Below are 13,145 nucleotides of genomic sequence, written 5' to 3' on the forward strand. Positions count from 1 at the left end.
CAGCTTGTTGAGCGCCTTCTGTGCGAGACCGCCGCACCTCATCAAGCTTACGGAGACTCATGGAACGCCACTTTTCACACCCCGTCCCTGCCACTAAGGTCACGAAATACCCCCAAAAAGCATGAGAGGAGGGGGGATACACGGTTTTATTGCCCCATGGGCCCATTCCAACCAGCCTCCGTAATTACCCCTGTCTTCGGAAATACCACACAGTTCACATTATTACTTTTATCTAAGATTTGCGAATGCCAAAAAGGGCGCGGAGTTTGGGGGGGAGGGGGAATTTGTAGGGAGTCAATTTTTATTCCGTACAAATAAGCAATGGGGCCTGGAATTTATTCAGTTGTGCCCTGAAATCCAATGGGTGTTCCCTCCTTTATAGGCCTTGCCATGGGTCCTGTAAGTAAATTAGGGCCACAATGGGTATGTTTCTGAACTCGGGACAAACGGGGGTATCCATTTTGGGGTGAACGTCTTCATTCCTATGTACACTTTACAAAAAACTGTTTTTAAATTTAAAAAATTGCCAAAAAAATTGAAAATCGTAACTTTTTCCTTCTGCTTTGCTTAGACTCATTCAAATACTGTGGGGTCAAAATACGCAGTACACCCCAAGATGAATTTGTTAAGGGGTCTAGTTTTCAAAATGGGGTCATTTGAGGGGGTTCTTTATAGTTTTGGCCGCTCAATGGCTCTATAAGTGGGCAATTGGGCCTGGAATTTATTCAGTTGTACCCTGAAATCCAACGGGTATTCCTTTCATTGAAGGCCTAGCCATGTGTCCTGCAAGTCTACTAGGGCCACAATGGGTATGTTTCTGAACACGGGAAAAACAGGGGTATCCATTTTGGGGTGAAAGTCTTCATTTATATGTGTGCTGTACAAAAAAACTGTTCTTAAATTGACGCAATAGCCCAAAAAATGTAAATCGTAATTTTTTCTTACTGCTTCGCTTAGATCTATTCAAAAATTGTAGGGTTAAAATACACAGTACACCCCTAGATAAATTCGTTAAGGGGTCTAGTTTTCAAAATGGGGTAATTTGTGGAGGTTCTCTATGGTTTTGGGCGCTCAAGAACTCTACAAGTGGGCAATGGGGCCTAAAAGGACTTCAAGCAAAATCTATGTTCTGAAAGCCACTGACTACTCCTTTCATTTTGGGCCCTGTTGTGCATCCAGATATAAGATTAGGGCCACAATGGGTATGTCTCTGAACACGGGACAAACAGGGGTATCCATTTTGGGGTGCAAGTCTTCCTTCATATGTGTGCTGTACAAAAAAAGCTGTTTTTAAAATGACAGAATTGCCAAAAATACAAAAATCACAATTTTTTCCTTCTGATTGGCTTGAATTCATTCACAAACTGTGGGGTCAAAATATGCAGTACACCACTAGATAAATTCCTTAAGGGGTCTAGTTTTCAAAATGGGGTCATTTGTGGGGGTTTTCTATGGTTTTGGGTGCTCAAGAACTCTACATGTGTGCTATGGGGTCTAAAAGGACTTCAAGCAAAATTTCTGTTTTGAAAGACACTGACTACTCCTTTCATTTTGGGCCCCGTTGTGGACTCAGATATAACATTAGGGCCACAATGGGTATATTTCTGAACACAGGAGAAACAGGGGTATCCATTTTGGGGTGTAAATCCTCATTTTCATGTAAACTATAGGAAAAAAAAGTCTTTAAAATGATAGATTTGCAAAAATATGAAATTTTACTTTTTCTCCTCTAAATTGAATTAATTCCTGAAAAAAAACAGTGGGGTCAAAATACTCATGCCACCCCTCAGTGAATACACTAAGGGGTGTAGTTTTTAAAATGTGGTCATTTGTGGGGGTATCTATTATTTTGACACTCTCGAGCCTTTCCAATCTTGGTTTAGTGTAGGAAAACAAAGTGTTCCTCAAAATGCTAAAAAGTAATGTTAAATTTGTACGTCTCCTAAGTGGTTAAAAAAAAACGAAAGTTTTTCCAATGTGCACCCAAAATAAAGTAAACGGGTGGAAATATAAATCTTAGCAAAAATTTCTATATTATGTTTGCACATATTTAAGATATTGCAGTTGGAAATGCGAAAAAAATTACGATTTTTTCAAAATTTTCCCAATTTTGGCACTTTTAATAAATAAACACAAATTCTATCGGTCTAATTTTTCTGCCTAAATGAAGTACAACATGTGGCGAAAAAAACAATGTCAGAATCGCTTGGATATGCAAAACCTTTCTGGTGTTTTTCCATGTTAAAGTGACACATGTCAGATTTGCAAAATTTGGCCTGGTCATTAAGGCGCAAACAGGCTTGGTCACTAAGGGGTTAAACTAATGTATAAGTTAAACATATACTTTTAACATGGGAGCCCATGGGGATGAACAGCATCCCTCAGAGCTATATTTTTTCAACATGTTATCTTGTGCCACACATCTCAGCATATGTTGAGTTACGGGAAAAGTTAAAGGATGACACATCTGTTATCAGGACAACATCTGATATCAGGTTGAACTGCAGAGGCACAAGGGACGCTGTAGCAGTCTAGCATAAAAGCACATTTTCATGCACTGTAAAATACATTAATATAGTACTTTTGGAAGTTCTATACAAGTTATAGATCAACATAACTTCTAGAGAAACACATAAATGATTACACTATTATTGACTTCATACATACTCTCTGAAGTTCTTGATTCTTTTCTTCCAGCTGCGTTTCCAGGTGCCTCATTCTTTCCTCAATATTCCCATGTCTCTCTTCAGCCTATGAAAAAAAACCACAAGGAGCGGATGTGAAATGTGCGCACGTTAGGTGCAGTAGGCGATGTGTCCTTCAGGTAAGCTACAAGACAAAAGCAAGCTACTACTAACTGCAAATATACTCTAGTAAAAGAAATCGTACAAAAGCAGGCAGCTGGACAGCATTGCTTGAAATGTGTCAGCTCGTGGAGGCCTGCTACATCCAAGCCTTAGCACAACTTTGGGTTTATTTATGAGCAATGAAGTCAGCCAAATGTAACATGCAGGCTGTGCATGGTTTGAACACAAACCTCATATTGTAAATCATAAGCCCCTAAAGCACTAAACTGCATGATGGTTGATTATCAATAATTAAAGCATAAAACAAGAAAACAAAGGATTAAATGAAAACAAGTTCAGATGGATTCTATTCAGCAATAGAAAGTAAAGTCCTGTAGGACTACCTTCCTACGTATGGAGATCATTTCTTGTAGCTTAGCTTCCATAACATATTGATAATCATCAGATGAGGTAGAAGAAGTTGGATCAGACTAACAAGTCAAGGAAAAGGAGAGGGACAAGGTTGATAAAACCAGAATAAAAGGCCATAAAAGATTAAAGAAAAAAAACACAAAATGCTTAAAAGAAAAAAAAATGTGACAATGTAAATTTTAGTGACTATAGACAAAATAAAAAATTAAATCGCAAAGTGAAGTAATCTGGGGGAAACAAAATAAATTATGGTATAATGCTGGCAACCAATTTCTTGAGCCAAACCAATATTCCTAAAGCACTGTTCACACTGCCCATCACTTGTGTGTTATTTTGCCAATTGTAAAGCGCTGCAGAATATGTTGGCACTATACAAATAAAGATTATTATGACAGGTATGCCTGATCTGTTTTCTAACTGATACCATTGAACCCTAGAGGACTCCATGGGCTTCAATGGGGTCCACTGGGGTCCACTGGGGTTCTGATGGTAAGAACAGATTTACCATTTTGCTTTTAAAGTAACCCCAAAAATTGAGGCAAATCCAGAAGGAACCAGAGAACACAAACATGAAAGGATCTAAGTTTATGGATTTATGAGGAACAGTTTATTTTTACATCTTAAATTCTAAACTGCTAGAATATAATGGCTTCCTTCACGGCGTGTAAGAGAAAAGTACATATTGCAGTGAACATTTAGTGAGAGATGATAAAAACAAACATAAAGAAATGACATACTTGCAAAACCACATATTAGGGTTTTTGCAAACTTAAAAGAAAAAGCTTCGGTGTATTTCACCCTGATGAACGCGACGGGAAAGTTTACTGCCAGAAATAAAGCAACTGACAGAAATACAGCGTACCCAATAAAAAACCGAAGAAGACATTTTCACAAGTGCCCTAAATAAATTTAGGGTGTGATTTGTTCATTGGGCAGGTTTAGTATGAACTATTGATTAGTTTAAAAAGGAAACTGGCTTCAGATAAAAAAGAACCCTGCTTGTGGTTTTTTTTCTGAGAAACCTAAGACTATTTTACAGTGAAACTAATAGTAGAATTGTACATTTCTCGCTTTCTTTTTGTGCATCTTTTATATGTGAAATGGAAAAACCTCTCCAATTTCTCTATTATTTAATTAATCTATTGCATTGAAATGATACTATTTATACAGGGCTTACATATTCTGCAGCCCCCAAATAATGGATTTACATACGTCTTTCTTCCCACTATAAGTGGAATTGCAGAGGTATTGTTCCATCTCTCTTATTTGCATATATTTCCCAGAGGAGCATGCATGGCCTTATAAGTCTCCTCACTCACCGTCTAGGTGTTCTCCTTAAGGGTGACTACCCTCTAGCGTTTTTTTCCTGCTGCGGATTTGCTCCTATTTATTCTTCCAATTGTCAATGGGACTTTCTAATGTTAAAAACGCAAAGTTGCGTTGCGTCGCGATGCGGTTTTAACATTAGAAAGTCCCATTGACAATTGGAAGAAAAAATAGGAGCAAATTCGCAGCAGAAAAAAAAACGCTAGTCGGTAGTCACTCTTAGGAGAGGTGATACCCCTCCCGACTCATGTCATAGGCCCCTCACTAGCCAAGCCAGAATCCTACTGCACACTGATGAGGGGCAAACACCCCGAAACCGCTGTCTGTGCATGGATTATGGCTTGATTTTCAATTCCCAATCAGTGCTCTAAAGACCGGTATAAAATGTCGGACATTGATTTGCAGGAATGCTGCCATCCAATAGGTGGCGTTGCAGAGGTATTGTTTCATCTTCCCATTTGCATATTTCCCAGAGGAGCATGGATGGCTTTATAAGCTTTCTAACTCACCTTCCAGGTGCTCTCCTTAAGGAGAGACACTACCCCTCCTGACCTTTGTCCCTGGTGGGACTTGCTGTCTAATTTTTCAATCTCATACCAATGCAGGTGGATACAGAAACACAGATACATGAAATCTGTGACCAATACTGTCATCAATTTTTATATACTATGGAATAATTATTATATAAATCCCAGATGGAAATTTTGATCACATTTCCTATGCTATAATAAAAAAACTATGAGTTAGCACCAATGGTGAGCTTTGGAGATCTCCACTAGACCCCCTAATTGGACTCCAAAGAGTCTCATTAATAGCATCCTAGTTTATCTGGATTTGATGGATTTGTATACCAGTCCCATCTGATATATCAGCGAGTGGTGTGTGTACTGTCCTGGTAAATGAGTGGTTGCCTTGGAGAGAGCAATTCTTGGCTCCTTCTACAGACTTAGCAATTAGATCTTTATAGACTTAGTTTGAAAAGCAGCATCATGACCTTTAAAGGCTCAGTGCCTCCATGAACTACTTGCACTCATAATGTTTTCTTCTCTTGTACTTGAGTCCAGAATTCAAGACTTCTATCATTATCTAGCCTGATATTATAAAATACCAAGAGACATTTATTGGTAAATTTCTGGCTTACCCTTCAGTACTATGTGACTGCACAGTTCAGTCAACATGACATTAAAATGCGTAGCAAAATAGCATCTGTCTGTAGACATACTTTAATATCATTTTATTTCACAGAGGCTTTGTGTTCCGGCCAATACGTGGTGGTCCTGAGGGGACCCCATTCAATGACATCCATTTGTCCTGGGCAAACAGACAGAAGTTGCCCGGAGTAAACATCTTTAATGCATGAATAATTAATGCAAGTATTGTATTAGGTATTCATATGGTAATCAGGATATCTTAATCCAAAATTTAAGCTGCAGGCTTTAATAAGGTACAGAATCCATAATAAGAAGACTTATTAATTAAAAAAACACCACAATTCAGGCACGAATTGCTCCAAGAAAATGTAATACATGACGTGCCAAATTTTGTACAATCCTCTACAGTTTTAAAACAGGTTATGGCAAAGAGGAGTGGTTACATGTGCCAGATTTATTAATATAGACAAGAAGAAAAAAAAAAAAAAACTTTCTTGGGTATGTGGTGCTGTCTCTAGGCATAATATAATTGCAATTGTTGATCCTCTCTGTGAGATACACTGTCAGCATCCAGACTAGAGATGAGCGAGCGTACTCGCTAAGGCAAATTACTCAAGCGAGTAGTGCCTTATGCGAGTACCTGCCCGCTCATCTCTAAAGATTCGGGTGCCGGTGGGGGTGAGCGGTGAGTTGCGGGAGTGAGCAGGGGTGAGCGGGAGGGGGAGAGAGAGATCTCCCCCCCCCCCCCCGTTCCTCCCCGCTCTCCCCCGCCGCTCCCCGTCAGCACCTGAATCTTTAGAGACGAGCGGGCATGTACTCGCAAAAGGCAATACTCGCTCGAGTAATTTGCCTTAGTGAGTACGCTCGCTCATCTCTAATCCAGACGTGTATCCCTAGGAAGTACTGTGGAAGAGCTTCACCAAACCGAGAAAAGCGTATACATGCTGGCTTTTAATCAATAAATAGAGGATTTGGGCAATAAACAATCTTATGTATTTATATGATGCCTGGATGTCGCACCACATACCGAAGACAGTTTTTTTTTACTTTCTTCTCGTCTATATGGTCCAAATGTTTACACAGCTGGGTATAATGTTACTTGGGGTGAGTTGCACCTTCTATAATTAGAGACCCCTTCACTGTGTCTTTGGAACCAATCCCTAGCATAGCACCCTTCAAAAGGGAGGACATAGTTCCATATACTACTGGGTCTGCTCCATCAGTTTTTCTTCTACTACTCTATACCATGTTTATTAATATGATGCATCATACCTTTATTTTGCACGTTGTGGCAAAAGCTTTGCTTTAAAGTCTTTATTAAGGATGAGCGAGTATACTCGCTAAAGCACTACTCGTCCGAGTAATGTGCTTTAGACGAGTATCTCCCTGCTCATCCATAAAGATTCGGGGACCGCTGCGGCTGACAGGTGAGTCGCGGCGGGGAGCAGGGGAGAGCGGGCGGGAGATAGGGAGAGAGAGATCTCACCTCCGTTCCTCCCCGCTCTCCCCTGCAGCTCCCCGCTCCGCGGCGGCCACTGAATCTTTAAGCACGAGCAGAGAGATACTCGTCTAAAGCACATTACTCGAGCGAGTAGTGCCTTAGCGAGTATACTCGCTCATCCTTAGTCTTTATTAAAACTTATTTTCTGGTTTTGCTTTTACAGTTGGCACTATTAACTAACTTTTCTTCATTTGGACCTGAAAGGCCATAGAAAAAAACTTTCCTGCTTTTCTGGCGTTTCCCAAATTTTAGCACCTATCAAGATAACTTGTGATGTATGCTTCTTACCAAGGTTTTCTTTGCACTAAGCCATATTTTGTTACAAATGTAATACTACTTTCACTTTCAAATATAATTTGTCAAAACTTCACATGCACAACACAAAAATAGGTAAAAAAAAACAAAGATGAAACATCTCATGAGCAAATGAAATAAGAACAAGCAAGTAATCTTGAGAAAAAAAAGCTCAATGCGTCTTACTGTCAATGAAATGTGTAGAATAGGTAACTGCCATCTTCATGACTATATATTAACCCCCACAAAATCCACCATCTTAAAAATGGGCAAATCTGGCAGAGCAAATGTTACAAATAGTTTTATCATCAGGACTTTCCATTGGTTCAGTACCTTAGTAAGGGCTGCTATCCTCTGGGCTAGCTCTGCTTCCACTTCCGGCAAGGTTTCCGCTTTTCTCATAGTTTGCTGTAGCTTCTGTTCAGCCAGTTCCAGACGTTCTTGGAGTTGCCTGTTTTTCTCTTCCATCTACACTTCAGAAAGAGAACATTTCTTTACTTTTGAAAATAAATGAGTTAATCTCTAAACAAAATTGTTCCTGAAAAGCTATAAATCTAGAAAGTTTGACCTGAACAACCATTTTATTGTTCACGTATAGCATTAACCTACATAGTAAATTGGGTATGGGTTTAGGTATCCAAACCCAATGTTAATGGTTCCCTGGGAGATAAGCTGGTGTCAGAGCTATGTCTGGTTTTGTCTTAACTCCCTAGACACAGACATGCTTGGCTGAGCAGAACATTCTGGTGTATGGGGGAGTGTGTGAAAGCAGCTGTTGGATGAATAATCGTTCATCTGACAATTGTTGAATATGTATAAGCACCCTAAGGGGTGACCAAATAACTATGTATAAATACATTAGGGGACAATACAAGGATCTCTCCCATGAACTGTTTATACCTAGGACCGCGACAGCAACAAGAGGCCATCCCCTATGTCATCATCAACATAGAAGGGGTTCTTTGCTGTAAGAGCAGTGAGACTGTGGAACTCTCTGCCTGAGGCGGTAATGGCAAAATCCATAAAGGGGTTTAACAGGGGACTAGAGGTCTTTTTAGAGTGCTATGATATTACAGGATATAGACATTAAAGAACCAGCGAGGTTGTTGATCCGGGTCTTGGAGTCAGGTAGTAACTTTCAAACTTCAGGGATTATTCTGACTGCCATTATGGAGTCGGGAAGGATTTTTTTTCCCACAAATGGGCTAAATTGGCTTCTGCTTCATTGGGGTTTTTTTTAGCCTTCCTCTGGATCAGCAAAGAGGGGGGGGGGGGGGAGGCTGAAATAGATGGGCATTGTCTTCTCTTAACCTAACATACGATGTAAGCTTAACTTTGTGAATATTTTCTATCTTTTACCCTTCTTCAGTTACAGTCTTATTATAATCCAGAGCTGCATGCAAAGTTCACATGGTTGCTGTGAATAACAGGGGGAAAAAATTATTGACACATACAGTTTAGCTACTGTAATGCAGTGGGACAGTTAGTTTTGCCTACTTCAGATTAATATACAGTATCTAGCGTAAGGATTTCCCAGAATGCAAATGGCCAGAGCAAGCTCTGACAAATATTAAGTCAGAAAAGAATGCTGAGAGATTTCAGCTCTGAAGCCTGCAGAAGTGTGTATGCAGCTCCAGACTACAGTACAGCCTGTAACTCGGGATCAATATAAGATAAATCATGCAGTGCATCTCTGGTTACTGAAATGTTTAACATTACTGTATGTGAACATAAACTGTAATGCTTGAAAAGTTCAATAAAAGATATAAAATAGAAGCTGCTCAATGACTCTTCATTCTTTCTGCCAGATGTCATGTAGTGCGGAACAGTCGGAGCAGGAACTGCTGTATCCTGCCAGAAACACGCTTGTCAAATAGCTGGAGCACTATCAATGTCTCAGAAAAGCCTCAAATGACAATGGCAGAATACTGAACGCTCTAAATTAGGATGGGTGGATAGATGGATAGATTTTCAATACATCACTCAAATGGTTGATTTTTTTTTTCAGATATGAAGAAAAGAAGCAAATCTGCAATGAATTTGGATTTATTTAGGCAAATAAATAAATACTGTGTCCACTGATATGAGTGGAGAATTTGATAAACAAACGGTTAAAGGGAATAGTTCTCCTTCTTTTTGCAGCCCTCGTAGAGCACCATAAGGTAATGCCGCTCACACTGATTACACTAAACTGTGCAGTAGTTTTGCAGAAACGTACATTTTATTACCATGTTTCCCTGAAAATAAGACCTACTCCAAAAATAAGGCCTACCCAGATTTTTTTGAATTTTTAGGGAGACTTGAAATATAAGCCCTGCCATGAAAATAAGCCCTAGCTGCATTACATTTAAAAAATAAATAAATAAGCAATACATTATCTAGCATGCTCAGTTCGGGTCCCTCTTGCTGATCTTCTGAACTCCAGCACGCTTGCTGCAGTCCTCGGCCATCCACAGAAGATCGCTTCCTGGTTACGGGATTCATAAATCCCTCCTCCAGGAAACAATGGCTCTGATTATAAGAGCACCTTCAAGAACCAATCAATGCAGCGCTCTATTTACCAATGCGATAGCTGTGATTGGGTCATTGAACACTGCACTAATTGGCTGAGAAGTACTCGAGAGCCATTATGCTGTGGAGGCGGGATTTATGAATTGGCCAATCAGTGCCACGGCTCAGCCAATTCATAAATCCTATCTACACAACGCGATGGCTGTGATTGGGTCATCGTACATTGCATTGATTGGATCTTGAGCGCTGCTCAGCTAATCAGAGCCATTGCTTACTGGAGTCGGGATTTATGAATCCCATAACAGGAAGTGATCTCATCTGGGTGGCTGAAAACTGCATGAAGCCTGCCAGAGCTCTAAAGATCGGCAGGAGGGAACCAAACCGAACCTGCTAGGCAAGTATAATAAGACATTCCCTTTTGGGGCAAAAAATAATATAAGACACGGTCTTATTTTTGGGGAAACATGGTAATAACAGCCAGACACAGAACTACCCCTGCATCTTCATTAGCTGCAGCTAGCCACACCCACCCCACCCTCGAGTCAATGATTGGCAGCTCTCTCTCTCTATGCACAGCAATAGGCAGACAGCAGTTAATCTGTGGCTAGAGAGCAGCATGAATAACCAGGACTACTTCAAGTGTGTGTGCTGTTACTGATAAAGTGTAAGTTTCTCTAAAACTACTGCACAGATGAGCAAAGCAGACATATTACTGTAATCAGTCTGACCGGTAGTACCTTGTGCTGCCCTCAGAGAAGGGTGCAAAAAGATAGTGACAGAGTCTCCTTAGGCCCCCTGTCCATGGCAGACACTTGCCATCATGACGGCCGACACTTCCCATAGCATTGCTATGGAAAGCGCCGGCACCTGTCCACGAGTGGAGAATCACTGCGATTCTCCGATCGCGACGGGCAATTCGCAGCATGCTGCGAATTGCCCCAATTCTTCGCCGGTCAGCCTATCTGCTCCTGGGCGGCGGTTCCCGCAGTGGAGCTTCACTGCGGGATACCGCATCGCCCGTGCACAGCCGGCCTTAAAGTATAAAAAGAAGCACTTCTGCCTGTTCATTTTAGCAATCAGTGGGGGTTTCAGCCTCCAGAACCCCCACCAATAAAAACATCTGACATGTCATTAGAAGTGTTTAAAACTTAATTAATTTGCAAACAATGAGTGCAAAACATGTTTATTTGCCTAATTTGTGGTGTACTAAGGCTGGGTTCACATGGGGTGGATTTGCCGCGGAAATTCTGTGCGGAATCTCGCCGCGGCAAATCCGCATGCGGCCGCTAATCCCGGGATTAGCCAGCCATGTGGACGACCACAGCATGTCCATTTTTTTTTCCGCTGCGGCCGCGCTCTCCTCTATTGGATCGCCGGCCGCAGCGGAAGAGCGAGCGGCCGTGCCGCTTCAAAACTGCCGCGGGTTTTGAAGCAGCGGTTCTCCCGGCGGAAATCTCGCGGTTTTTCGCTGCGGCCAAACCGCGGGATTTCCATCGGAAATCTGCCCTGTGTGAACCCAACCTAAAATAATGAACTGTAGTGTATGTATATGTGGTTGGATGGAGAAGACCAACAACCTAAATGTTCATCTAACAGTCAAATCCAAAAGATTAAATCCCAATTACAGTAAAATGTAAAAACCCCAAACATGCAACATGTCTCAAACATCAGAATCAATATGCTAATTAGCAGTTGTACTGCATACACTCTCTTTTCATGTCGAAAAAGTTCTAAAGAATAACCAATGAATTATGTGAAAAAAGAGGAATCGTAAATAGTCCTTTCAGAAAAAAACAAAAAAGCTTTAATAAGCTGAATGTTAGATCAGTAACTCTGGATGTTATTGATGTTTCTGCACACCTGGGACTTAGTTTTCTGGCTGTCAGCGCAACAAAAGTAATGCACTATAATTTAGAAATAGAATTTAAAATAATGAGCTGTAAAATTGTTGTATGCACTGAAGTCCAGCATTGGCAGATAGCAAGATATAAGCAATGGACGCTGTCCTACACTGAGCTGATACACTGATATTGTCATGGTCTAGAGTCATTAGAAATGTGAGAAAAAATAAATGCCTACACATACTAACTACACCTGTGGGATTGTGAACTAACAAATGAACTAAGACATATCTTTTCATACCTACAGTAACGTGTGATAATTCAATACAACTAGCAGAAGAATGAAAAACAAACAAAGAACTGAAAAAGAGAAAAGTGAAGTACGCCAGGGTTTGTAGTGTGATAAAGACAGACACACCCAGACACTTCTTGAGTAATGTATTTTACAGTTTCAACACAGTGGTAACTAAATTGAAAAAAACACTGCTCAGTACTGCCGTATAATGTTCTCCATGCTGCTGATTCTGAGTGTGTGACAACGTTAAAGGACAGATCTAGTAAATATCTATTTAGAATGGGATATAGATTTGAAAGTGTTGCACCAAACTTAGGGTGACATTTTCACTTTTGTCCAACTAGTAGCAATTGAAGGTTTTACCTATTACTATATTTTTCAACCATGCAAAAACATTCACTATAATCTGGGTAGTAAAAAAGCTAAAGATTTAAATGCCCCAGTCAGTGTTCTGGGGTCCAGAACAGCCCCACAGTGATGAGAACACAAGGTGCAGTTTACTTGCCATGGCATGAAATCCTCCAGGACTACCATGACTGATTGCCTATCAAGATATGCCTGTGGCATGTCTTGATAAACTGCTTGTCAGAAAGTGGTATAATGCAATACTTTAGCATTGCATTATACTGTACCAGCAAATCAAACAATCACAATTTCAAGACCCCTATGGGGACTAATAAAAAGATTTAAAAAAGAGTAAAAAAAAGTTTCAGTGAGTATTAGAAATAATAAAAGCTAACAAAATTGTAAAAATATATATATATTTTTTTTCTCATATTTATAATAAAACAAAACAAAAGCAATTTGATATTGCTGTGTTTATGAAAGTCGGACCTATCAAAGGAACACGTCATTTATCTCACACGGAGCCCTCAGACAACTGTGTTGAGGGAAAAATTTAAGTTATAGCTTTCAGAAGATGGAGGGAGAAAATTATTTTTATTCTTTTTTCCCAAAGATATTATAGTTTTTAAAATACTGTATAAATTTGGTATTGCCATAATCCTA

The 13,145-nt window shown here is 40.1% G+C and overlaps 1 protein-coding gene across 2 annotated transcripts in view; it reads right to left on the reverse strand.

Annotated features, from left to right (window-relative positions):
• PPFIA2 (PTPRF interacting protein alpha 2) overlaps positions 1-13,145 on the reverse strand; it is a 344,020-nt gene that overhangs the window by 98,046 nt on the left and 232,829 nt on the right. For both annotated transcript variants that reach the window (XM_066591485.1, XM_066591486.1), the window contains 2 exons: positions 7,824-7,958; positions 2,668-2,751 (listed from right to left, as the gene is read on the reverse strand). In XM_066591485.1, coding sequence (XP_066447582.1) covers positions 2,668-2,751; positions 7,824-7,958 — 219 coding nt within the window. The remainder of the gene's footprint in view (positions 1-2,667; positions 2,752-7,823; positions 7,959-13,145) is intronic.

Source organism: Eleutherodactylus coqui, chromosome 2 (genome assembly GCF_035609145.1).
Source record: "Eleutherodactylus coqui strain aEleCoq1 chromosome 2, aEleCoq1.hap1, whole genome shotgun sequence".
Taxonomy (NCBI): domain Eukaryota; kingdom Metazoa; phylum Chordata; class Amphibia; order Anura; family Eleutherodactylidae; genus Eleutherodactylus; species Eleutherodactylus coqui.